The sequence below is a fragment of the Anser brachyrhynchus genome (genome assembly GCF_964034855.1).
Source record: "Anser brachyrhynchus genome assembly, chromosome: 10".
Taxonomy (NCBI): Eukaryota; Metazoa; Chordata; class Aves; order Anseriformes; family Anatidae; genus Anser; species Anser brachyrhynchus.
In genome coordinates, this window is record NC_137705.1 from 17,679,587 (window position 1) to 17,704,020 (window position 24,434).

The 24,434-nt window shown below is 37.4% G+C and overlaps 2 protein-coding genes across 10 annotated transcripts in view; one reads left to right on the top strand and one right to left on the bottom strand.

The window, feature by feature from the left end:
* Positions 1 to 15,207, top strand: part of IPPK (inositol-pentakisphosphate 2-kinase) — a 35,909-nt gene extending 20,702 nt beyond the window's left edge. For all 6 annotated transcript variants that reach the window (XM_080606672.1, XM_080606670.1, XM_080606671.1 and 3 more), the window contains 11 exons: positions 1,775 to 1,870; positions 2,654 to 2,720; positions 4,571 to 4,692; positions 5,133 to 5,222; positions 5,867 to 5,925; positions 6,363 to 6,435; positions 7,427 to 7,706; positions 8,794 to 8,944; positions 10,278 to 10,380; positions 10,900 to 10,979; positions 11,829 to 15,207. In XM_080606672.1, coding sequence (XP_080462798.1) covers positions 1,832 to 1,870; positions 2,654 to 2,720; positions 4,571 to 4,692; positions 5,133 to 5,222; positions 5,867 to 5,925; positions 6,363 to 6,435; positions 7,427 to 7,706; positions 8,794 to 8,944; positions 10,278 to 10,380; positions 10,900 to 10,979; positions 11,829 to 12,054 — 1,290 coding nt within the window. In that variant the 5' untranslated portion in view covers positions 1,775 to 1,831 and the 3' untranslated portion in view covers positions 12,055 to 15,207. The remainder of the gene's footprint in view (positions 1 to 1,774; positions 1,871 to 2,653; positions 2,721 to 4,570; positions 4,693 to 5,132; positions 5,223 to 5,866; positions 5,926 to 6,362; positions 6,436 to 7,426; positions 7,707 to 8,793; positions 8,945 to 10,277; positions 10,381 to 10,899; positions 10,980 to 11,828) is intronic.
* CENPP (centromere protein P) overlaps positions 14,889 to 24,434 on the bottom strand; it is a 137,870-nt gene continuing 128,324 nt past the window's right edge. For all 4 annotated transcript variants that reach the window (XM_080606691.1, XM_080606688.1, XM_080606689.1 and 1 more), the window contains exons 7-9: positions 17,543 to 17,622; positions 15,695 to 15,786; positions 14,889 to 15,384 (exon numbers count right to left, since the gene is read on the bottom strand). In XM_080606691.1, the coding sequence (XP_080462817.1) occupies positions 15,263 to 15,384; positions 15,695 to 15,786; positions 17,543 to 17,622 (294 nt within the window). In that variant the 3' untranslated portion in view covers positions 14,889 to 15,262. The remainder of the gene's footprint in view (positions 15,385 to 15,694; positions 15,787 to 17,542; positions 17,623 to 24,434) is intronic.

Below are 24,434 nucleotides of genomic sequence, written 5' to 3' on the forward strand. Positions count from 1 at the left end.
TTATTGTCTCTTAAAGGCACTTCTTTAGACCAGATGACTGCAGCTGAGAAAGTTACTCAGGCACCATCAGTGTGTGTTTTGTTGTAAAACTCAAGCAGTGGAAGATTGCCTGTTCTGAGGAGGCTCCAAGCTTATTTTGGCTCTCTTAAAGGGATTCAGGGAGAGCTGTTCTGAGAAATAACTCCACGTACAGTATGCCAGGCATTTTAAAGAATTAGTGCTGTCCTGGCCTTTATAGAATGATAGAAATGCTGTGCAAGTGTTCGGAGAAAATTTGACTTCTCCTACTTGCTGCAAAGGATTTTTTGTTTTTATTTTTTTTGTAGCGCACTCCATAATAAAGTAACAGTATGTAGTACTGTGTGCTACTGAAGTAAAGGGCTGGAGTACTGCAGCAACATACAGTAGCAGCCTCTCATTCTGTGAAGTGTTGCGGTGTACTGCAGTGTTGTGAATTGCTGTTTCAGTCTGGAAAATTAATTCCGCTAAGGGAAGAGTATTAAACTTGGTATTAAACAGTCTCAGCAGGCCTGAATTATGGTAACAAAATAATCTGAGTTATGCAATTGGTGTAAATTTGTTAGGTAACCCTTCCTGGTGGAAAAAAAAATCTACCTATTGTAATGGCATTATACAATAAAGTTAATAAAATTGCCTGATTAGTGATGGTCTGCTTTATCCTCCTTACACATTTAATTCGTGCTGGATGTTGTTTTTCCCTGGTTCTCCCTCCAGTCTTTGTCATTGCCTGAGTGAAGTCCTCCTAGCATTTTATTTTCTCTTACTCTGCTCTGTAGTGCAGAGTACAAAACTTATTTTTTTTCTCCTGTTGATGTTTTTTTTTCCCTCTGTGATTTTCTAGCTGGGACATCAGTGTTGCACTTCCTCTTCTTCTACTGTAACGTAATCCCAGGAGCACATCTGTATGGTTCAGTGCTTTGTAGTGTAGGCAAAGGAGTGTTTTTCCAGAAAAAGATACAGGAAGGGAGCTTGGAGGTTGTAGTACCAATAGAATAGTGTGCAGAGAACCAGAGTATGCTAAAGTACCGGGGATGTGATCATACTGTAAAGCTTCTCGTGTACGGGCCCTCTGCTGCCTCTCTGGGGTGCAGAAGTCTGTCCAAGCGAGACTGCGCCGATGTGGCCATCCTGCTGCTGGTACTCAGGCAGCTTTGTTTCTGTCTAGCTTGGCATTTTTATCTTGTGGAAGAACTTTGGTGTTTCCTTATAGACGCACAGCGTAAAATCAATGGAAGATGGTGCTATACTAAGAGTTTTCATTGTCTAGGGCAGCATTTGGGACAGGTAACAAGCTTTGTTTGTGCAAAGGTTTGGGACTTGGCTCAGTCTTTTGGGCCATTCTCTTCTGAACCTCCAAGTGAAGTATTCTGTAGGACACAAAGCCTCTCCTGAACTCAACCTGTTGGTGAAGAGGCTTGCTGTGTCTCTACTTTTACTTACAGATCTTTGAGCTGTTGAGGACTCATAATAGATCTTGAGTAATCTCCCCACCTTCCACTTTTTTTAATTTTCTCTGTCCTTTTTTCCTCTGAAACATAAGTTGAATAATCATCTTCTCTGACTGTTTTTGTGGCCATCCCAGCCTCTTAAAGAGCAGTGGGGAAACAAATGTAGCACAAGTTGTGTGTGTCCGTTTAATTTCAACATGTACTGACTTAATTGGTTTGCTAAGTCTATGACTAGTACGCGTATGTATCCTTGAGTGTTGTTTATCATTATTTCATAATTTAATTACTACGATTCTTTCTTCCAGACTTCAGAGGAAATACTACACCATCTGCAAAACATCGTAGACTTTGGAAAACATGTCATGAAGCAGTTCTTTGGGGAGAATTATGTTCACCATGGGGTAAATGCTTTATTCTTAAAATAAATGGCTTATGCATTGTAAACTATGCAGTCTTTTCGGGAACACTGAATGCCACTGAAAGCAATTAATAGGGTTTACAGATTTGAGCAAGCTACACACACAAGAAGCATTTGGTTAAGAACAAAGATCCTGCTTTGTGCTGATGAGGTGATTGGATTATACTCTGTAGCTTGAGCGGTTTCAAGCTACTACTGAAAAAAAGTGGTCATTTCTTGGCCCTGTATAAGGTGAGAGGTAAGAAAGATAGATTTTGAGACTATCTTTGCAAAACAAGGGGAGGAATCTGGTTCACACAAACAGTCTAGATTTGTGTGCAGTCAGAGGTAACTTTTCCTTGCCGTGTACTTCAAGGTGGCGAGATCTAGTTAACTGACCATCAGGTACCTGAGTGGGGAAGTTAGGGTTGGAACCTGATGGGCACAATTCTGCCTTGGAGGGGTGGGGAGTGAGACATCGGCCAGAAGTGGGACTGTTTCATTTGGGAAATGATGCAAGTTTCTTCATGAATGTTAAAGTCATCCTGAAAAATGATCTTTTTTCACGCATTTGTTAAAATTCCATTTTGTTTTCACAGTGTTGTATGTGAACTCAGGTACAGGTCTTCATATAGGTGGTTAACCTGAGGGAGCGGCTGCTGGTTGTATAGTTTAGTATACTGCTGTTAATGTCCATTGAACTTTGGTATTCCATTTTAAGACACCCAAACTGGGTATTAATCTTTGTGTTGAAATACATATATTTACTTTTTTTTTTTTTTAATAGGAAATTATTCAACTGCCTTTAGACTTCGTAAGACAGCTCTGTTTAAAGATTCAGCCAGAGAGGCCAGGTAAGTGCCCCATTAAAGGAGGGTCATTCCTCAAGCTATAAAAACATTGTGCTTTATGATAAAGTTAAAAAAGCATCATAACTCAGAACATGAGGGAACTTCTTTCAGTACCAAAACAATGAAAAGCTGAAAATTTGTTGTGGAAAAATGGGTGTGTTCCAGGCTTTAAAATTGCATCTGATAGTGGTTTCATCAAATTGGAGAAAGGGATCCACTTTAAGCCTGTGTTTGTTAATTCCTGAACAAGCTTTTTACCTTGCTCTTGAAGTCCTTTAGAAAGATCAGTGAGGGAGGTAGAAGATACGTATTAAAATACTGTTCTCTCAAGCCTTCTTTAGAAGGCTCAGAAACTTCTGTTTTAGGAGAGTTCATTGAAGAAAGATGTGATATTAAATCCTTTGGTAAGTGTAGCCAGTTCTTTGAAGCCTTTGATCCCTGGGAAAAAGTGACTTAATTTACCTATGGAAAGGGCAGGTCACTCTGTATTGACTTGTTGTCACCTCTGAGAAACGGTTTCACAGCGCCAGAAACCAGCAAGGTAAGTAAATACTGTGCCTAATAAAAGTTGCTAAAGTAAAAAACAGAAGTTACAAAGCCAATGATACTTTGGTAGAAGTTAATGATAGAATTTAGTTACTTTGTTTAAGATCATTTTGTTGAGAAAGAGAAGTTTCCTCTTGCTCATCCTAGCGAAGTACTACATGTGTTTGCAGGCTGGTGCCTACTGAGGCTTCCTTTTCTGTGATTTTTTTTTGTTTTGTTTTCTATTGTGATATGTTTTTCAGAATGGGCTTTTTTTTTTTTAGGAACAGATGGTGTTAACTGAACGCATGTATTCTCTGTCTTTTTAGCAACAGAGATATTTGAAAAACTAGGATTGTATGTTCTCATTAAATTTGAATTAAAATCTCACAGACCTTTCTCTGTCCTGTTACCTTTCCCTGAAGGTGTGTGGAGGGAGTTTATTTCAAGGCTTTAATCTATGTAATTCCTTGTAACCTTAGTCTGAAACCTTTTTGCTTGCTTGTTTTTTTTTGTTTTTTTTTTTTCTCAAGACTGTTTATCTGGACTGTATTCAAAAATACTATTTTTGAGTGGTCTGAATAGAAGAAATTCTTGCTATAAACTATCATAGAGTCAGGAATCCTCCTTTAAGGAGGAGGAACCTAACTTTTGTTTCTGTTATGTTGCTTTTGTCCTATTTATTATTTTGTTGTAAACGCTGCAATGTTAGGGAGACTGGTTCTCCTTGAGAGGTGGTTCTTCAGTTAATTGCTTCCTATCAGTTTTTTTTTTTTTTAGTACATTGCATGTGGATTTCAAGCCTGGGACAAATGTTTGAAACCTTGCAGAAGCACTACATGCAAACTGAGGAACTGAGCTAAGCCACCTGTGGATTCTGTTTAGATTTTACACTTTCTCCTCAACTTCTGCCTGTCACTGTTGATATGCCTGTCCATTTCCACGAGCCCAGGGATGGTAGCTACTGCATGCAATTTTAGTAAGCAAACATGAGATCATGTCTTTGAATACCTTGGCCACTCCTTTGCTGTTTCAGGCCTCACATTGCTAAGTTTCTTAGGATGAGCTGGAAATGGGCCATAAAAAGCAGCTCTTGAAGCACTCTTTATGACACTTCGGAGGAAAGAGAAAATGGGTGTTGCTAATGGGAAGGCCAGATCTATGCAAGTGCATAATTGGCTAAATCCTGCTAAACTGTGTCCTGCCTTTGTGTTGTGTGTGTTTTGTTTCGTTTCTTTCTTCCCCCAACTGCTGAACAACATAACTACAGTGTAAAATAAACATCCACACACTTAATTTTCTTGGTGGTGTTTTTTTTTTCTCTCTAGAGTCTCGCTGTGATAAAGATATGGACACACTTAGTGGTTATGCAATGTGCCTTCCTAATCTTACCAGGCTGCAGACCTATCGCTTTGTGGAACATCGGCCAATCCTCTGCATAGAGATTAAGGTATTGAATAGGAGAAAATCCTTCTGTTTTTTTTTTTTTTGTCTTTTTGTTCGTTTACAGTTTTTAAGCGTGTACTGACCAGACCAGATTTGAAGAAATGCAGCAGTGGAATATGGCATAGCTCCCTGCTTTTGCTGTGACCCATAGGATAAAATATCATACCCACTCCCTCCCCAAATTCCTGATCTTTTGAAACGTGGTAAATTCCCAGATATCAGTAGGCTTCTTTTGTAGGCCACAGCAATTTTGCATGTCCTTATTTCTTCTATGAGTACTCTAAAATTGGGAATAATATACAGTGACATATATAAAACGTTTAAGTATTAGGTGTTGCTTTATAATTTTTTTCTGTGTAAATGCTTGGAAGATTTGCATATTGTGTGCCCTTTGTATAAAGAAATGCATTTCTATTTGTAATCATTTTTGTTTGTTTGTTTTAGCCGAAGTGTGGCTTCATTCCTTTTTCCAGCCATGTTTCACAGGAGATAAAGCACAAGGTGTGTCGTTACTGTATGCATCAGCATCTAAAGGTAATTTTTTTTTGGTCTTCATCCTGCTTTCTTTTGACAGCACTGTGTTTTATTCACAGTTCTAATCTTATTTCATGTTGAAACTTGCATATCGTTGCTTAAACCTCTGATATGACTAACAATGGGAGGTGGATGTGCATTTGAGTTGCTGGGCGTGAATCTGTTTAGTGAGAGATGGAAAAAATTCTATGGGAAGTTGGAAGCAAACAAATACAATATTAGTCTTTGGGGACTATTGAAGCTGTTGATTAGGTAAATTCCTATGTCAAATCTCCTCTCAAATAGAGCTCAGTGAATGCATAGTGGCATCCCATACCCTATGTATGTATGTATGTACCCAAAGCAACATGTAACATGTGGAATGTATTTGAGCAATGTCCATTATGTGTCTGAAATCATATAACTGTGCCTTATTGGAATTTAATGTGACCTTTTTTCCTACTTTCCATTTGTGAATGCAGTTTGAGTGATTTGAGGTAAATATGACAATGAAGACACTTAGTAGTCATGAGCTGTATGTCCAAGGGGTGTAAATGTCATGGGACTTCTGAAGAGAGGATATTAGTGCCACACACCTGCCTTAAAATAACTGAGAACAGTTATTACAGAAAGTGATTAACAAGAGTAGTTTTGCTTTTCAACAGGTAGCAAATGGAAAATGGAAGCGACCAAGTAAATATTGCCCATTGGATCTCTTCTCAGGGTAAGGAGTTGTGTGACTTGATTGTGCTTTTGCCAAAAAAAAAATAAATCCATTGTAGATTTCTTTCTCAGATTACTTTAAGTTTCCCAGTAGCATTAAAAATGATTAATGCCTGCTTGTCTGACTTTCACAGTGAGTATTTCTGGTGCTATATGCCTCTTAACACCTATTTCAGGAATCAGAGTTCCTTAATTAATGTACCTTCTGCTACATAACATGAAACCTCAGAAGTGTTTTAATTTACCCAGATTTAAAATTCTAATTTCCAATAGTTACTTGTCTTTGCAGTGACTTTAGCGTGAGTAACAATGCTTAATGGGCGTGTTCACTTCAGGTGCCCTGTTCTGACTTAGAGTCCTCCAGGCATAGGTGTAAATATCTAATGGTGGTGATAAAACATTCTTGGATGTTTATTTGCTTTTTTTCCCCCCGCCTAGAAATAAACAAAGAATGCACTTTGCTTTGAAGAGCTTATTACAGGAGGCACAGAACAACTTGAAAATATTTAAGGTAAGCAATCAAATCCATCTCTGTCTTGCCTTTTTTTTTTTTTGCCTTTGTTAAGCAACTTGACTTCAGCACTTGAACAGTCAAGATACTGCTTAATTGGCACCAACGGACCATGAAGTAGAAGAGAATGGACAAATGGAAAAATCCTTAGTTAGATTTCAAGTTAGGACAGGTAAATAAGAGTTTCCCAGAACTAATTAGTTGGAATGAATCACCAAGGAACAACTAATAGAAAAAGACTTTCAAAGATGACCATTTTAAAACTTGGTATGCCTCAGGACCAAGAAGGTAGAGAACTTCGCATGTTGCTACAAGTATTTTTGGAAATTACAACAATCATGCAAGTCAAATGCACACCATGCCTCACTGAAGAAGTAGAGAGTCACCTTTTTATGTGGAAGTAATGTAGGGAAAATATAAAGCAGTAAGTGATGGATTATGTGGATTTTCAGATTAATTCTAAGAAATAAAATTATTTTCAATTTATTCAAGTATTAAACCAACTACTTGAATTACTTAAAGTTGTATGAACTGTCCTATTTTACTATTAGACTGCAGGTAAATATCATGATTTTTCTGTCCCTTTTTATTATAGCTTTCCTTTTCCTATTTGGCTTTTAAAAGAAGGTTGTTTAACATTGCACTTTTTCACTATTGACATTATTCAAAAAGAAGAAATAGGAAAACTAGCTAAGTATCATTTCACTTCTGTTGTTCTGATTACTTACAGTTTATTAAGTTGAGTAAGTAGCATGTGACTTAAATGGCTTGTTTTATTTCTGGTCCTAATTCAAAGGTTGTTACCTGGGGTATCTGAGTAAACTTAAAGAGGGCAAATTTGTAAGAGATTGGGAATGGGTGTATTTGTATGTATACTGTTATACTAACTCTTTCATGTGTTATTCAAAAACATTAAATCTGATACTTTGATTAACTAAGTATGAGTAACTGCATTTCATGAAGTGTCTCAATCTCTCTTTTTCATTTGTAGAACGGGGAACTAATTTATGGCTGTAAAGATGATCAGGAATGTGTATCTGACTGGAACGAACTTGCTCGTCACTTAAAACCTTTCTTTTTCCCTTCAAATGGATTGGTCAGTGGACCACACTGTACAAGGACAATTGTTAAAGAACTAATCCATGTTATAACTATGACGCTACTAAGTAGTACTGATGCCTGCAGGGCAGGTGATATGAAGACAGTTCCCGTTTCACAAGGAAGAAGCTACTGTGAAGCAAGTGCTTTTAATAAGGAGCTAGTAAGAAATGGTAAGAAATAATTACTTGAACAGTGTCAATAACTGTTATCACATAATGATTTGGATGTTTGCCTCTCGTTTGGTCTTTAATACTGGTGTGAGAACTGAAATAGTGGGAATTTAGTGATTTCTTCTTTTTAAAAAAAAAAAAGTTCTGAGCTGCATAGCGGCTAAATAATTGTTTTTAATGTGACCTTGCAGTGAGAACTTTTAGCACTGTACCTGCTGACCGGGATAAAAATGAATTCAGAAGGTAGCGGAGGATAAATTAAAGAAAATACCCATTTGAGCTGATAACAGTAATAGATTATTTTAAATGACTGGGGAACTTTTATGTTGTATGTGATGAAGTCTGGCTGCTTTTGTTGGTTTGTTACATAGCACCTGTTTCTTGCCTTTCCTTGCTCCTTCTGTCAGACTAGCCAGCTAGGGTGTAGCTCACTTTCTTTTCTTCTGCTACACCACTCCTGGTAAAGAGAAGGTATGAATACTGGAGGGGAAAATGGGAAATGAGTGCTGCTGGAAGACTGTAAATCATGATATTTCCTCGTAAAGTTTGAATTGTTCAAGATGCTGCTAGTTACTCCAATTATACAAATAGCGTGCTTCTTGATCTGCTTTAAGGAAGATCTGTTTTACTGCTGGTTGCTTTTTACTGTACTGTGTGGAGAAAGAGCTATCTTACACAAATATCAAATACGATTCAATTTATACGAGAGAGACTCTGATTTGCCAGATTACTCTCTGCCAGCAGTTTGTACTGTTGAAACCAAATTTGTGGTGGCTTAAAACTCGCAAAAAATTTCTTGTAGATGTGAACAAGTAGATTGCAATGGAAGTGTTTGTTTTCATTTGAATAATTTGTAGAGTTGTATACCAAGTGTGGCATTTTACAGCCAAATATGTGCTATTTAAATGTGCAATTAAGTACAGGCACCTGTTATGTTAGTGTTTGGAAATGGAAGAGTTCTGGCTTTTTTTCTTTGACTGGTCTGAAGCATATTTGGATTTGCTTTGTAAACAAGTACGTGTGATAGCAAAATGAAGCAAAACAAAGACATCATGCTTGCCTTTTTTGAAAATATATTTTCTTCTAGGTAAACATAAATTGGAAAGCTCTGGCTTACCGAAGGATTGTCTCCTTTATAAAACCCTTCAGGCTCAGATGCTTGACATGCTGGATATTGAAGGACTCTATCCTTTGTACACTAGAGTTGAACAGTACTTAGAGGAGTTTCCTGAAGAGAGGTAAGATTTGGTGTCTTCAGTTCTGATTAAATAGCTTTGCAGACAAGACTGAATCTATGCAGATGCAACTGTTTGTTATCTTTTGGTATGTTGTATGTCACCGTCCTTAATGGTATTGCACGTTCTGAATCTCTAATTTGAAATGCCAGATAACATGGAAGATGATAATGGCATTAGATGCAGTAATAATGGCATTTTTACAGTCATTCTCAAGTTGTATTGGTCTGCCTACTACCTGCCCTTTAAAACCCTTAATTTGATATTCAGCAACAATCCAAACTGAACTTGCAGGATGTAACAGAACATTTGAAGGGATAATGGACTAATTAATATCTGCTCTTGTTCAGCCTGACCTTGTTAAGAGTAAGAATAGCTTAAAATGCCAGATCACAAGTGATCAAATCATACTTGAAACACAAGAATCTTTATCTTGCTATATATCATGCCTGGTGAACAAATATTGAATAGTGCAAGCTGCTACATTTGTTCTAAAATAAGGCTTATTGGTTGAAATAATCACTATAAAAAGCCTGAACTTTGACACTTTTTTGCATTCTTGAGGGGGTAACTTGCCTGTAATTCTGCCAGTGCTCACAAGAGGGCACTCTGGCTTCACTTACAAGATGGTGCAGCTTTGTGCCCCTTCGAGTGTTTTGGGTTCCTTTGTTGCAATTTGAAGGGTTATCTTCTGGCAGGCAATGCGTTCGCCTTAAGTTCTGCTTAAATCATTTGCAGTGTGGCTTACCTGGATGCTTGTATGTGAAGCAAGTCACTTGAAAATGTAGTCTTCTGTCTATGTGGTGTTTGTATGCTCTAAAACTCCATTTTTATGGGTTCATATTTTCAGGAGTCCAGGTATTTAACATAGGAAGGAAGGAGACCGAGTAAGCCATTCCATTGCTAGCACATCAAGTACCTGCACACAGTATGAACCGGGGGGTGGGGAGCAGGGTCTCATAAGAAAGTTTATGCCCCACTATTTTCAGTATGGCTTTCTGAGAACTTCCACAGTTACAAACTTTGAAACTTTACAATTTTCACTAAAAAATGCTGTTTTTGTGATACACAGGTGAGAGTGAATTAAGAGTGATTCATCTTAAAAACAAACTAACAAACAAACCAAAAACAAACACCCAAACCTAAACAGTAGCAGATCTTAAGCAAAATGAGGATAATAGGGACTGGTCACGGTGTTAATTAACCTGTTGCCATCTTCACTGGTGTTCGTGTTGGTATGTTCTAATCGGAATATCTGGGCTGCTGAAGAAAGATCTCACTGGCAATCAGTGAATCATCTTGGCTGTCTGTAAATCTTCTTTTAAAATTTATTTAGAAGTACATTACAGATAGATGGGCCTTACAATGAAGCGTTTTATGAGAAGCTGCTAGATCTTTCAACTGAAGACGATGGGACAATAGCATTTGCATTAACAAAGGTACTTTTCCTGTATATATTGTTGAAACTTTTGTCTGACAGTTTTTAATAAACACTTGTGTAACTGAAGTTGATGGATAGCCTGTTAGCATCACCGCTGTCTTGTTAGAATTTTGTACAGGTAAAAGTGCTTAGTTTTGACAGGGTGCCAAGCTGTATGTTATGTAGCAGAAACACTTAAAACCAAACATATTTAGCACCTGTTCATGAAAAAAAAAAAAAAAAAGCTGGTTATTTCCTGGGTAGGCTGAGAAGGCATTTACATGACCAGATGCTTCTCTGGCCTTCAGGAAAAGACATTTCTGTAGAAATAAACACGGTTCTTACACAGGATGCTGTAAAAGCACTTGTTCTTGCTAAACATCTGCTATAGAGATAATTTCCAGCTCTTTAACTACCAACATAGTAATATACTAAGTGTACCAGTGCCTTTTGCAAGAACATAAAGAACGGTATATGCTTTATATAAAGGTAAATACAAATAATAATGGAAAATTCTTGTCATTTCTATGTTGTGTAGGTGCAACAGTACAGAATAGCGATGACTGCTAAAGACTGCTCCATCATGATTTCCCTTTCACCTTGTCTACAAGACGAATGGTAAGAGTTATCTGCTTTTGAATGACTCATAGTCATTATGAATCTGAAGATTCATTTACACAGTTCAGTAAATTCATGTAACTGTTGAAAAGTTTTTTTCCTGTGTATGTGTGTGTCCAAATATTTGGCTGTGGGCATATTGGTAAGGTAGGGTTCTGATTTAAGACAGGGTTAGACGTCTGTTTTTGAAGAGTTTTAAGTTGATAAAAGGGTCAAGCTTTTATATTTACTCCCATGGTGAAGTTTGAGTTGATTGTTCATGGTAGATATACATGGTATTTAACTAGGTAGAATTTTTCTGCCTTGCTGTCCTCATCTGAGAGATTTTTTTCTAGATGAGTTGCTTTTAACTGTTTAATTAGAAAACAAAGTCTATATTAAGCATATCAGTAGAAACAAGGCAATAATTAGGAGGTGACATCTACTGTAAGGCAAGAGGCTTTGCCGAAGTGTTACCTGTTCTGACTTGTCAGCAATAAGTCTTGCTTGTAATTTCTTCTGCTTCTGCTAGTTAATAAGGCTCTTGATTTGTATATAATCTCACCTAGAAATAGTGATATTTAGTGTATTCACTAAATACAGAGACAGACTAATTGTGAGTAACATTTTGACTTAAACTCTACGGAAGCTGAAAGGAAAATGACTGGAAGAAGAACCAGCAAATTTACTTTAAAACTGTTTAAGCTAGAGCTGTAGTTTCCTAAGTGCTACATTGAAATTTATTTTCTTAGGCTTTCATGAAAGTTGTAAAATAAATACGAGAGTCACATTGGTAAGGGGACTTGGGACATGTGAATGAAAAATCCTAATTTCGGTGACTCAGATGTGCAATATGGTTTTGTTTTCCAGCTCTGAGCAAAGACCTGTGGTACTAGCATCCAAATCAAGATTCACTTTCTCTGTTTCTGTCCTGGACCTTGATCTTAAACCGTATGAAAGCATTCCTCATCAGTACAAACTCGATGGCAAGATAGTAAACTATTATTTGAAGAATGTACAGGCCAAAGATGACCCAGTTATGTCCAGTCTCTTCAAGGAGAACGAAGACTGCACATTAGTTCTCCACAAAGTGTAACTGTTTCCTTAAGGTTATTTTCATTTGAACACACTGCAAAGTGAGAGATTAATGGAATACAATTATGGTGATTTTTTTTCTATTGTGTTCGGTGCATTTTTCAGCTGTGAATGTTTTTTGCTTTAAGAAATGGTTTCTAATTGGTATGCCTTTTCAAAGACATGGAATAGCACTAAAACATGCATTTGCTATGTAACCTAAATGAATGTATTTAATATGAAAGAACAGATAACGTGCCATACCTTGAAACTAGAGGACAGATCAAAATAATACTAAAAGTCCACTTCCTTAGAATTGAAAGAGCACAGAATTACAGGTTTCCTGAGGTGTTGCACTAACATAGAAAACCTAATTACTAACAAGAGAATTGCCTTGGCATTTGTGCTCATACCTACTAGGAAGAAGAAATGCTCTGACAAAACCTAATATTAAACTTTAGCATTAAGTCCACTGAAAATACAACTGAAGTGGTTGTTCAAGTGTTACTGATCTATGGAACTACCATGTTATTGCAGAACACTTAAGTAATAATGCATGAGGTTACGAACAACCAGACTGCCTCCAGAAGTTTTATGATCACTTTGTATCTACCTAAAGCTTCTGAAACTAAGTGAAAAGGGTTAAAGGTAAGCATTTTTGAATTTTATGTGATAGCTGAGCTTAACTTGTCTGACATATTGGTCTTTTATTTTCTATATGTTATGTGCTGCTATTTAAGGTGAAACCACAGCTCGCTCTTACCTAATAGAAATTGAGCGATAGGAATAATATATTCTGAATTTTCCAGATCACTTTAGGTCTTTCAGAACGTGTCAATTGCTTTTTGCATTTGTGTGGAATTATTTCACTGACATCCCACCTATTGTGTAGCGTGACCATCTGCTTTTAGGCTTGTTCTTTTTAAGTGACAGAAAAAAAGGTGACAGTATCAGAAGCTGGGGGGGGGTCACTGTCTCATGATGAGTACTGGAACTAAGTTTGTATCACTACTTCAGCAACTTGACGATGACTTTACTTTGTAAACATTGATATGTACAGCTGAAAGCCCGTGAGATGTTGCAGTAAGCCATCCGCAAAGAAGATCCTGAGTTGGAAACTGAGGATACACTCAGAACTGTGGGTAGTGTGATAAAATGTATAGCCACTTTTCCCACATGCTTGGGGATTACACTCCCTAAAATGTGCAGAGAGATGCTATTCAAGCTACAGTGAACTGCTATGTTGTTATCTGTACACGGCTACTGTTACCTGTATACAGTATCACTGGTAATATTTTTTCAAAATAATGTAGGTTAACATTTTAAAAAATGTATTTATATTAGGATCTCAATGTGATGTTTGAATTGTTCCATTTTACCTGAAATTTAAAAAGCAAAACTGTAAAATGCTGTAGATTGGCTCAAATCAAGGAAGAAACATGAAATACAGAATAACACCAATCATACAGCAGTAGGGCTTTGTAGTGGGAAGTGAATTATATTAGCAGGCTTATAGTCCACTTCCAGGTGATAGTATGCCTTTCTGGAATAGGGTCATGGGCTGCGCTTACTTAAATGTGATACTACAACAGTGTAATAAGCTTGTAGTTAACAATGGTAATAACCCATTCTTTTGAAAGAAAACCAGGAGAAAAGAGGTCCATTTTTTTAATATCAGAAACCCTCCAATTGTTAGAGAAGTTGGGGAAAGATTATCTGCAGCTTTTTTTTATGCTGTAACTTTAAACACAGTTCGTATGCAAACAGAAGTGTGTTTGCTGATAAACAGTTTCATTTTCATGCAAGAAAGAGATAAAGATGAAATAAAGGTTGCACAAAACTAGCTAAACCAGTAATATGTCAGTGGGTAAAGCAGCAATGAATTTTGCCTTTCTGCTGCATTCCAAACTTGAAATTAGTCTGCCTTATATCTAATGATATATTTTACAGAGCTGCTGTTCATCAAAACTTAATCTCTGGCATTGTTCCACTGTAGATTCTAACATAAACCAATCTGTTCTGTCAGTTTTTCCTAACCTTCCAGAACAGTAGGAGACTATTTCAATGATCACATAGTGGCTTATTAAAATTATGGTATTATAAACATAGTATGGCTTTGAAATTAGTAGGTTTAATTCTTGTTTTCTACACCTATTTCATGACTGCTGTGTACTTTTGTCATAAGTAACATACAGACCAGGCAGTAGCACTGCTTTTGCATGATTATAGCAGCTATGGGCTTGAAAAGGAAGTCTCTTAAAATTACTCAAGATTCCACATAGTTCTTATCTTTGATCCTTGATTCTAGGAACAACTGTTACTCTCTGTGTAAGAAGTACGTGATTTCAGATTGTATAGATTTGGTTTGGACAATGTCATTTGGCAGTAACTCTTGAAAAACACTGACAGTTCACAAATCAGCTAATGGTACCTCTGATGGAAGTGAAGGAAGATTACAAGATGTCTGTCTATTCTGTTTTGCTTCTTCAGGGACAAAGGTATGAAATGTGGTGCTTTCATAGTGTGTTATCTACTAGAATTTTTCCCATAAGTAAAACAAACAAACAAAAAATTAACTAGTGTTCACAGCAAGCAGTACTGAACTTCTTGTTATGACAGTAATAATGGTCCTTTCTTGTTTAGTTCAATGCTGTTTCTACCCAAAACTTATGCTATGGAAAAAAGTTACTTCATACAATTACATTTTTTTTAGCATAATATTTATTGAAAATCTTCAAATTATTTGCCTGCCTCCAGCCTAATTTAATAAGAAAGCTATTTAACTCTTTGTTCTAGGAGTCTCTTACTGTTCTCTAGTCATTTTAAAATCACTGTACTTTTACAGAGCTGTGAATGAAATTTCCACTTTTTATGGACTTGATTTTGACAGTGCATGATCTTTTAACACTTTCCAGCTATCTAGAAAATGTTAAAAAGATAAACCACTCTGGTACATTAATGATTCAGAAAGATAAATTTATAATGAAATCACTCTGTACATGTAACTATTTTATTTGGCATTTTTGTATTTAAATGGCTGTATTTATTTTCATGTCATGACAATTTATATATAACGTGCCATAATTGTACAGATAGCATGTTTTATGAGTATGGTTTCTAAATGGAAAATAACTTAATGTTTATATTCAATAAAACTATAGACTGCATAACACAATATCTTAATTAAAACTACTTTTGAAATTGCTACCTCTTATAAGTAATGCTGGAATTCATTTTTCCAAGCCAGTCACTTTGATCAGATTCTCGATAGTTGTCTCAATTCCAAACAACAGCAGCATGCTTCGGAAGCAGGTAGGTGCATTTTCAATAGGTCCCATTTTCTGCTCCAAGACTACAAGAATAATGTAAAAGTGAACATTATTTTCAAACAGGTATGCTGTTACTGAAAGTAGCTGTTAGGCTTGCATTTTAGGGTAAGACAGGTTATCTGCTGTCTAAAAGAAGACACTTTTTTTGCAAGCCCCTTTAAAGTAAATATGCAGGAGGTGAAGCTCATCTGTTTGCTAGTTTGGATTTGTTGGTCTGGCTGGGCTCTGCAAGATATATTTATATTTTATCTAAATGGATGCTGGGCAAAGAAAGGGATAGGCATTCTCCTTAAAAGTTCAGAAATGGTTTGTCTCTGCAGAGAATGATGGTACCTTGCTCTGGTACTTTAGTCAGAAGGTCCAGGACAGGTGTAGTTCTCCCTTCTTCATCTATATGTATCTTCCAGACAATCATCAATTCAAACCTGTATCATATCCAGAGAAAACTTAGTTGTTAACTGGGCAACTGTCTTAGTTTCTTAAAAGCAGAAAAAAGTATGGGATTCAGGAGGTTCACGCTCATTGTGCTCTTAAACAAAATTCATGTCCGGTAACGCAACATACAGATCTTTGTATTTAGGAATCAGAAAAACTTAGATTTTTGAACCAAGGAAAATTGGTAATTTGTTGACAAGGGAAGGTTATTACTTCATTTCCTGGTACATCCAACTTTTAAACTTCAAGAGGATTTTTTCCCCTAGTTCTTGGTTTTGTCTCTTACAAATTTTAAGTTTACAGAGCAGTGGTAAAAAGAGTATGGTATGCAAGAAAGAGAAGATTTCTCTGCAACCTGTAGTCTAATACTGTGCTAGATAGAGCATGAAAACAAAATCATTTCAGAAGAAATGTTTGCATAAACAGAATGATATTCTGGGCTTGCAATAAGATCCACCCCTACAGAGTTTATGGCCCTTTTAGAATAATACAGAGATAAATACAGCCAAGGCCTAGATCCCTGTATCCCTAGACCCTCCCATTATTCCAAGAGTGTTCCTGGTGTTCTGCCTTATTTCCAGTTTTGGCAGTGGGACAAGATCACTATACTGTAATAAAAGTGAACAGTTAGACAGTTGGCAGGATAAGAGTTTTTCTAGTGGAGTACACAGAGATCAGTCTAAAACATTAGTGGTACCTGGTACCTTTGCTGCTTTAAAACAACCCATCTGCATTACTGCATTTGCTACATGAAACTTCAAAGATTTTTTCCTTTAAAATTATTTAAAAATCCAAACCTGACAGAACATGTCAAGCAGGGAGCCCAAATAAACCTAGCAGAGTAATAATAATAAATGACATTGAAATGGTCACCTCTATCTAACTGATTTCCTTATAAAACAATGGAAGAATATAACTGCAACTGCTTTCAGCAAAATGGTAAGTGATTTTCTTTACTTTCTTTAACGGAAAGAAGACCAAAACTATACTTTGCTTCAGTGATTTGTGATCATTGCACCTCCTCCCACAGAAAAAAGTAAGAGCTGTAAGCACTGGGTGTGACAGGCTGCACGCAGGCCTTCGCGCTAGCAGGGGTGAGCTCTTTTGTTCAGGCCAAGGGGCAGAAACTGCTGCTTTATCTGACACAAGCAATTTGCCAGCAGCCCACTCGGCCACATTAAGAGGGCTGTCGGCCTCACGATCTGTCCTCTGCCCATTGCTCTGGTAATGTAATTCAGAAAGAAAACCAAGATGGAGCAAATGCAGTTGAACCTGATGTGTTTTCTGGTGCAGGAGAGGAAGGTTGCGTCCCGCGTTCCTGAATTTTGAATTTCAATTCTTCATTGTAATATGAGCTTCCAAAACCAAGATATTATTATTCTTATTTATTATTAGTAGTATTTTTTTCTTAAAACGTAACAGTGGGCACACAAGGTAGCAATACGATTTGACTTATCTAAGAAGACAACGTGGAAACAGCCTGTACATGTACTACTTCTTTTTTTCTCTCTCATTGTTTTCAGTGTGTCATTATAACCCTAAAATGTAACAGGCATCACCTAATCTCTGTGTTTAAGAAGTTCTACAAAGCAAAAAATAACTTAATTTTCAAGGAGAACTATTAGAGATTATCACTGTTCATTTTGCGATCCTTTATCTACAAAAATCAACCCACAGTTGTAAGTAAAATTTGTCCCTTTTTCTTAAAAACAATACAAACAAAATCCCATTTACGTATTGCCTTACCCTGAAAGTTTAGGATTCCTTAGAATTATGTAATCTCCCAGTTGTCCTTCTGGAAGGGCTACAATGTCAGGATATTTGGCCTGTGAATAAACAGATTCAAAAGGGTATAAATTAGGTCACAAAAATCACAGTAGACAAGGAGGCTTCTAGCTAGTAATGTCCCATTGCAAGGGACTTTAATGTACTGCCATTATTAACTTATGTATTTAATAGTTAGAAGTAACAATAGTAATTGTTAAAAATTCTGATGTTTGTATTTTTTTAAAGTATCATTCATATGATATCAACAGACATTTAATTTGGTAACCTCACAATAAAAAACAGGATCATGCAGGAGCAAACAGGTCTGAGAAGTCCTAGCGCAAGACGTAGGAAAGTGTGAAATAACATTTTAAACTAAGTTCTGTTAATTTGGTTTAATAACACATTATAATACATAGCCGTTTCACAAAAAATTCACAAACCAAACCTCTGTGATTTAGTTAAACCTTACTGTATGATACTCTCGATATTCCTTTTGAGAAACAGGATTGGCAAGCTCAATATAGTGTTTTGAAAGCATAAAGTAATAAAGGCAATGAGATACTAAAATAACCACTTCTCAAAATCTAATGGGACAGCAGAAAACTACAGAAGATATAAAACGATTGACTGCTGTTAAACAGCCACTTTACCGGGAATTTGAGCTATTTACAATTACTGCAGTGTGCTAAGATGGATCAATGAGCAGTCATCCCATTGTTTTGTTACTGCATTTAATATTTTACAGTCTTCAATATGAGTATCTTGAATTACCCAAAACACATGCTTTTAAATAGTTTTAGCAAAAGTTATGTAAAAGAAAATCCCAAATAGTAGCTATGTGTGCATCTTTCAGATATTAGGCGGTATGTAAGATGACAATTTACTCAAAGAATAAGAGAAGCTCCGTATGCATCAAAATACTGAGAACAAACACTTAATTACTGTATCCTGCAGGGACATGCTGTTGCAAAAAAAAAAAAAGGGAAAAAAAGAAGACTCAGGTTATGCTGAGGACTTTAACACTCTACTTGCTTGTACTGTCTTATGTACTTGATACTAACCCGTGTTCCAAAACCCACACTTTATATGAAGTGTGAAAAGACTGCCAGTCTAAGTCATTCTGCAGAGCTCAGAGGGCAAGTGGTATGTCTGATGGAAAAGGAGCAGGAGAGCTCATCTTTGAAAGGCGCTGGAGAAAATGAGTTAGGTTTTACAGGATTACACCTCATCTGGCATACTGAAATTGCTACCAGATGTGAACTTGCTCTGTTGTAGGAATTTATGACAAACTGAAGGGGGGTTGTGCAGAATGCCAAATGACATAAAACACATGGAATTTGCCAATTTAAGTTTTTAGAGTATCTAGTACTGTAATTATTATGGGGATAAAGACCACGATGCACCCTGAGAACAAAGATGTATAAAAGGCAACAAAGTGCATAGTAGTTATAGCACAAAAACAACGCTGGCCTAACAACACAATGATTTTTTTCAGCTTCATTCCCTGTGGAATTATGCTTCTCTGATGCCAAAAGTTTTTCAGGCTTTCCTTCTCAATAAGGAATATCAAAGAGATGAGCTATGTGCCCTTGTTTGTCTGGTATCGAGGGTCTTAGAATCGAGGAGTCTCTTTAGTTCCAGGTTGCAAACCCTAAAAATTATGACTACTTTTATCTGCTGAACTCAACTCTTAAGTTCCTCGTTTACAAGAGATCTCAAGTACAGCATAGCTAAGTACTGAGTCATGCTTTATCTTCATCCGCCCATACTGAGACCTTTGGGAATCACAACAGAAAATAGATTAGAGAAACTAGGTAAGAGTTCCCATTTTCAAAATGCAGAATGCACCCATTACTTGTTTGGAGGTGAGCTCCCATGCAGCTGCCATAATCGGTGCTTTTACCCCCAACTAGTGGGTGGTATTTTTTGTACGGAAACCAGAGGTATCTCAAGGAGATCACAAAATACACGACTTTCCTCCCTTGTACACGGGAGCGACTGCTTTGTTGAGTTTTGCACACAGGAAGCAGTTGTTCCATGCCTTACTAAATGCAAGAGTTTTGGCAATCAGTCTGAAGGCTGTGAGAATCTGATCTTGTGTGTCATTCACAGGGTTTGGGATAAAATCCAGACTCTTAGCAGGAAAGATCCTATCTTAGCAATCCATCAAACACCCAAAAAAGCCAAACCAGAAATACCCACATCTCTTTTCAGGCACATTACGTTCTAAAACTGAAGGGTTTGGAGCAGCACGAGGCAGTGCCTCACCCAGAGCTAGGCAAGGATGTGCTCCTCTCCCTGGCTGACTCCTCAGCATGAGGATGCGGCAGAAGCAGCAAGTCAAGCTACAGCATCCGAGGGTAAGCGAGCGATGTTAAACACTGACCATTTGAGAGCCAGGAAACAGTATCACCATCTGCCTTTCGTGCGCTGTGTGTAAAATGTAATGACTGTGGCTCAGGTGAAACGTGTGCATCTGGCACAAGCACGGAAAAGTCAGGCAGAGAGCAGGCAAAAGCTGCCATAGTCCTTACATGACCACACTTCAAAATACACTCTGTAGGTACTGGGTTTTCCCCTCACATTCTCTTCTGTGTAGCTGCCAGTTTTCTAGGTTTTCCCCTGGGGATAAGGAAAGCCAAGCAATAACTGGAGCAACAGAATGACCTGATCCACTCGCGGGTCTCTTGGGAAGTAACTCCTAGGGAATCTCACAAGCTGGACAGAGGACAACTGAAGATGTCACGTCAAGTACTGTGATACCAGATGGGAAAGATCAGCTACCACTGCATTAAACAAAAACTGACTTCAATCACAAAGTATCTTTCCTCAGATGACTTTTAAATGTCAGTTCATGATCAAACCCCAAAGCCCATGCTATTATTATTTTGGACGGAAATAGTTTTTCCAGATCCTTCAGGAGTCCAAGTAGGGATCCTATGGGAACTTTTTTGTCAGAAGACAAAAATAACAGAAATAGCCTCGAATCATGAAGGAACTCGTGAAGGGACTCATCATGACTGAATACACAATCTTCCCTTGCTCCCATGGCAGATTTTAACTGACACGTGCACACACACACAGAGCAATCTGAGTGAATAAACTTCTCGTATGTGTTTTTAATCAATACACATTATTCTTCAACTATTTAAATCTGCATTGCAATTTTCTGCATACTAGAGCTTTTCTAAGAATGATATTTAAAAATATTCAGCTTGCCATCTTAAAGCTGGCAAATTTCCTTCTAGACCATTCACCAAGAACATACACTGCTCTGCTCTTAGATGGAACAAGAGTTCACACTGCGACTGATTTTGAGTTCCGTAAGAAGTACTGTACATAAACACTGCTAAGTAAGTCATGCTACCAGGAATCCGTCCGTAATCGTAAGCTACTTCCAACTTTATCAAAAATGCTACACTTTGGCTCTGATACAGGGAAGTTTATGGTTGTTTAGCTCAACTGCACATCATCCGATGAAGTAATACACATCCTGGTAGCATCAAGGCCTTTACTAATATCAATATAAATTCAGGAATTCAAACACAAGTTATTTGCAAAAAAATGATGAAAGTTCTAGCTACTGTAGAATACCAATAACAACATGATTACATTTCAGAAGCATTAAACATTCAAGCCCACAGTAACCAGTCTGCTAACCAATGCAAAAATTCAGGTCAATCCCTTAACAGCCCTCAGCAACAAGCAGCCACCAAACATAGGACATCCTGGGGTAGGACATCCCAGAGTACTGGCTCCACATGCTCCTGATGAGATGGTCTGACCTAAAAGTAGCTCTGTTCTCCAACAGCCTCATTGTCTGGTTTTAACACAGCCTCATTACTGAACTACAGTAGTCTAACTCAAGTAATGCAAAGGGAATCCCAGGATGGCTGAGGCTGGCAGGACCCCTGGAGGATGCTTGGTCCAACCCTCTGCTCCAACACAGGGTGCCCAGCCCCATGCCCAGGCGGCTTTTGGGGATCTCCAAGGAGGAGCCCTCAGCACCTCAGGGCAGCCTGTGCCAGGGCTCCAGCACCTGCCCAGCACAGACATGCTGCCTGAAATAATTTTAACATTCCCATTATCGAGGTCTGCAGATCCCTAAAAGCAGCAATCACCACATGACAAAAGTGCAGCAAGTACATTTTTGGAAATTATTTTGCATTTCTACTTTTACGTACTTTTTTAGTCCTGTGCTAGCAAGGTAATTACAGTTCCATTTATGAGATCTGCTCTTACAGTTTATCTGCTCTTTTGCATATTGATAGAGTATTTGGTGCTAACCTCACCAATAATTCTTATTCTCAAGTCAAAAACTATGTTGTTATAAACTGAAAATTGCATACACATTTTCAATAGATTTTCTTTCTAGAAATGTAATTTTAGTCACTTGGAGTAGTTTCACTTTTAGATATTGGATAATACATTTATTAATGCATTTCAATTAACTGAAAGATGTTACTCTGTAAGACAGCTGTCACCAACATGAATATGGAACAAAGATTTATCCTTGCATTTTTTGAGACTTCTTTTGAAATGAAAATCAACTCTACCTAAATATAGTCTCCTCGAAGCTTTTTGAGGACTGAAAGATGGCCTAAAAAGCAATGTTTCTCCAGTACTTTCTGTGTGTGTTCATATCCAGAACACGCAGGAATATGCTACCCTGTACAACCTTGCTGAATACAGTTACCAGCAGGTCAGGTGCTGGTTTTCTCAAGTGGCCTCTAGCACTGCCCAAAACCAACGGTTCAGCTCCGCCTTCTGCAGTCTTGTCTAATTATACGGTAATTCCACAAGAGGTAAGACTCCATTTACAGCCTCTTCTCATGCCGAGATCATGCTTAAAATTTTAAAAGACCTTTTAAAAACTGATAACACAATAAATTCTATTCATTTTCATCCTTTTTTATCTATTGGATTAATAACATTGATGGTATAGGGAGGGCTGTGTATGCTTAAATTATATTTTCCTATTGGCCTCTTGGTCAAAATGAGATTCCAGAATTGTCAGAGTTAAATAACAGCCACAGAAACATGAGGAAAACAGGACTGCTGAGGCCTCAGCACCACCCAAAGGACTGGAAAAAATTGTGGTCAAAATAGGATGTTCTAATGACAGGATGCTAGAGAGGGGCATACTGTTAGCTTCTGCATCACTGCTTCACATGGCGGAGACAAACAAAGACAGTTTGGTTCGTTCCTGAAATGACAATGTTCTAAACTAAGATCAATTATTTAAATTAGAGGAAATACGGCAATCTTTTCAGGAAGTAAACAATGTATTTAAGAAAATCTCGGTTAAAGCATAAATCTACAAACATTACTAGCACATCAGAGCACATCAACTTTCATCAAATCATCATCATGTATTTAGGAAGGTGGCAGCATGCTTTTATTTTTGGACAAGCATAAATATCAATTTGTAGCAACTGGGATATGTAACAAATTATAGCTATGAAAATTAGTTGTACTACTGCATGAGAATACCTGACAAAAGCTGTTTTTTAAACAATAAAATGTGGATGATAGAATTAGAAAAGGGAAAGAAGGACAGAGTCGAAGACTTCAGTACAAAAAAAGCCTCAAGAAGCTTGAGCTCCTACAAACACAACCAACATAACTGGGTTGAACAAGGTAAGGAGACCTAAAGCTGGAAAGCACCAAAAGCTACTGACCTGTGTAACCTGGGGTCCTCAAAATAAAAATGTGTTTTAAATGCAGTTCAACAAAGGTTAAATTGCATTTGTTAAAAGCCTTAAGATCAATCAAGGTGTTAGGGATAGCAATGTAGGCATGGAGATAGTATTTCATTAAAACTCTGATTAAAAGCAAAATCAGTTTGTGAAAAAACAGTATTAATTTTTTAAGCAGCTATTAGAAAAGTTTTTACTACTTTCTAGCTGCTTCTAGACCCAGTTCTTACTTAGAAAAACAACCCAACATGTATCGTGTGTTTTTGCATGCTATATCTATATGGATATAAAGATATATAGTAAAGATATAATTTCTACACTGAGGACTGCCTAAATTGCTTTACAAGGGCTAGAATTATGTTATCTTCAACTATTTAAAGAATGGTACATTGAAAGTTTAAAGCATAAAGGACCTCAAAAGTCATGACAGGGTCTCATTTTGTGCAATTAAGGGAACTGAAACCAAGAAAAGACAATGCACTCTTCCCCTTCACCTAAATTACACAGCATAAAAGCACTGTTTGCAAAAGGGATTTATGAAACTGCACCACTCACAATTATGTCTCAGAATAAACACAGCTCCTATCTAAGTAAACATTTTCCTTGACTAGAACAGTCCTGCTGGCAATCTGTAAATTACACAAACCCCAAGTGTGCTCAGAACCAACGACCAACTCTACAAAAAAGACACACACAAGGAAAAAGTAGTTTTGTCTATGTAACTGTCATATAACATCTTGCACAGCGACCGGTTTGCTTCACGTAAAGCTAAAACCACAAGTGATACAGGGATAGCATTACAAATGCCACACTTGACAGGGAAAATCTTTGCCCAAAAAGTTTACCAAGATTTCCTTACAAGCTCAGGATAAGCCTGGATTCCTCCAGTAGCATATGTATGCACAGCTGGTTGCTTTGAATGGAAATTGCTCTGTATCCACCTAATTGCAGATCTTTTTTTTCCAGCAGACTGGAGTTAGTTGCAGATCACTTAGTTAAGGGTGATACAGCACACCTCAACACCTTGAGGTCAGGTCAATGCCTTAAAATGGTACCCGATACCTGGTACCTGGGAGGAAGTCTTTTCTCATCACCAGCCCAACGCCTCTGTAGCAGCAGCAAATTGACAAAGAAGTTTCTTTATCATTATATTTTTTATCCTTCAGCTG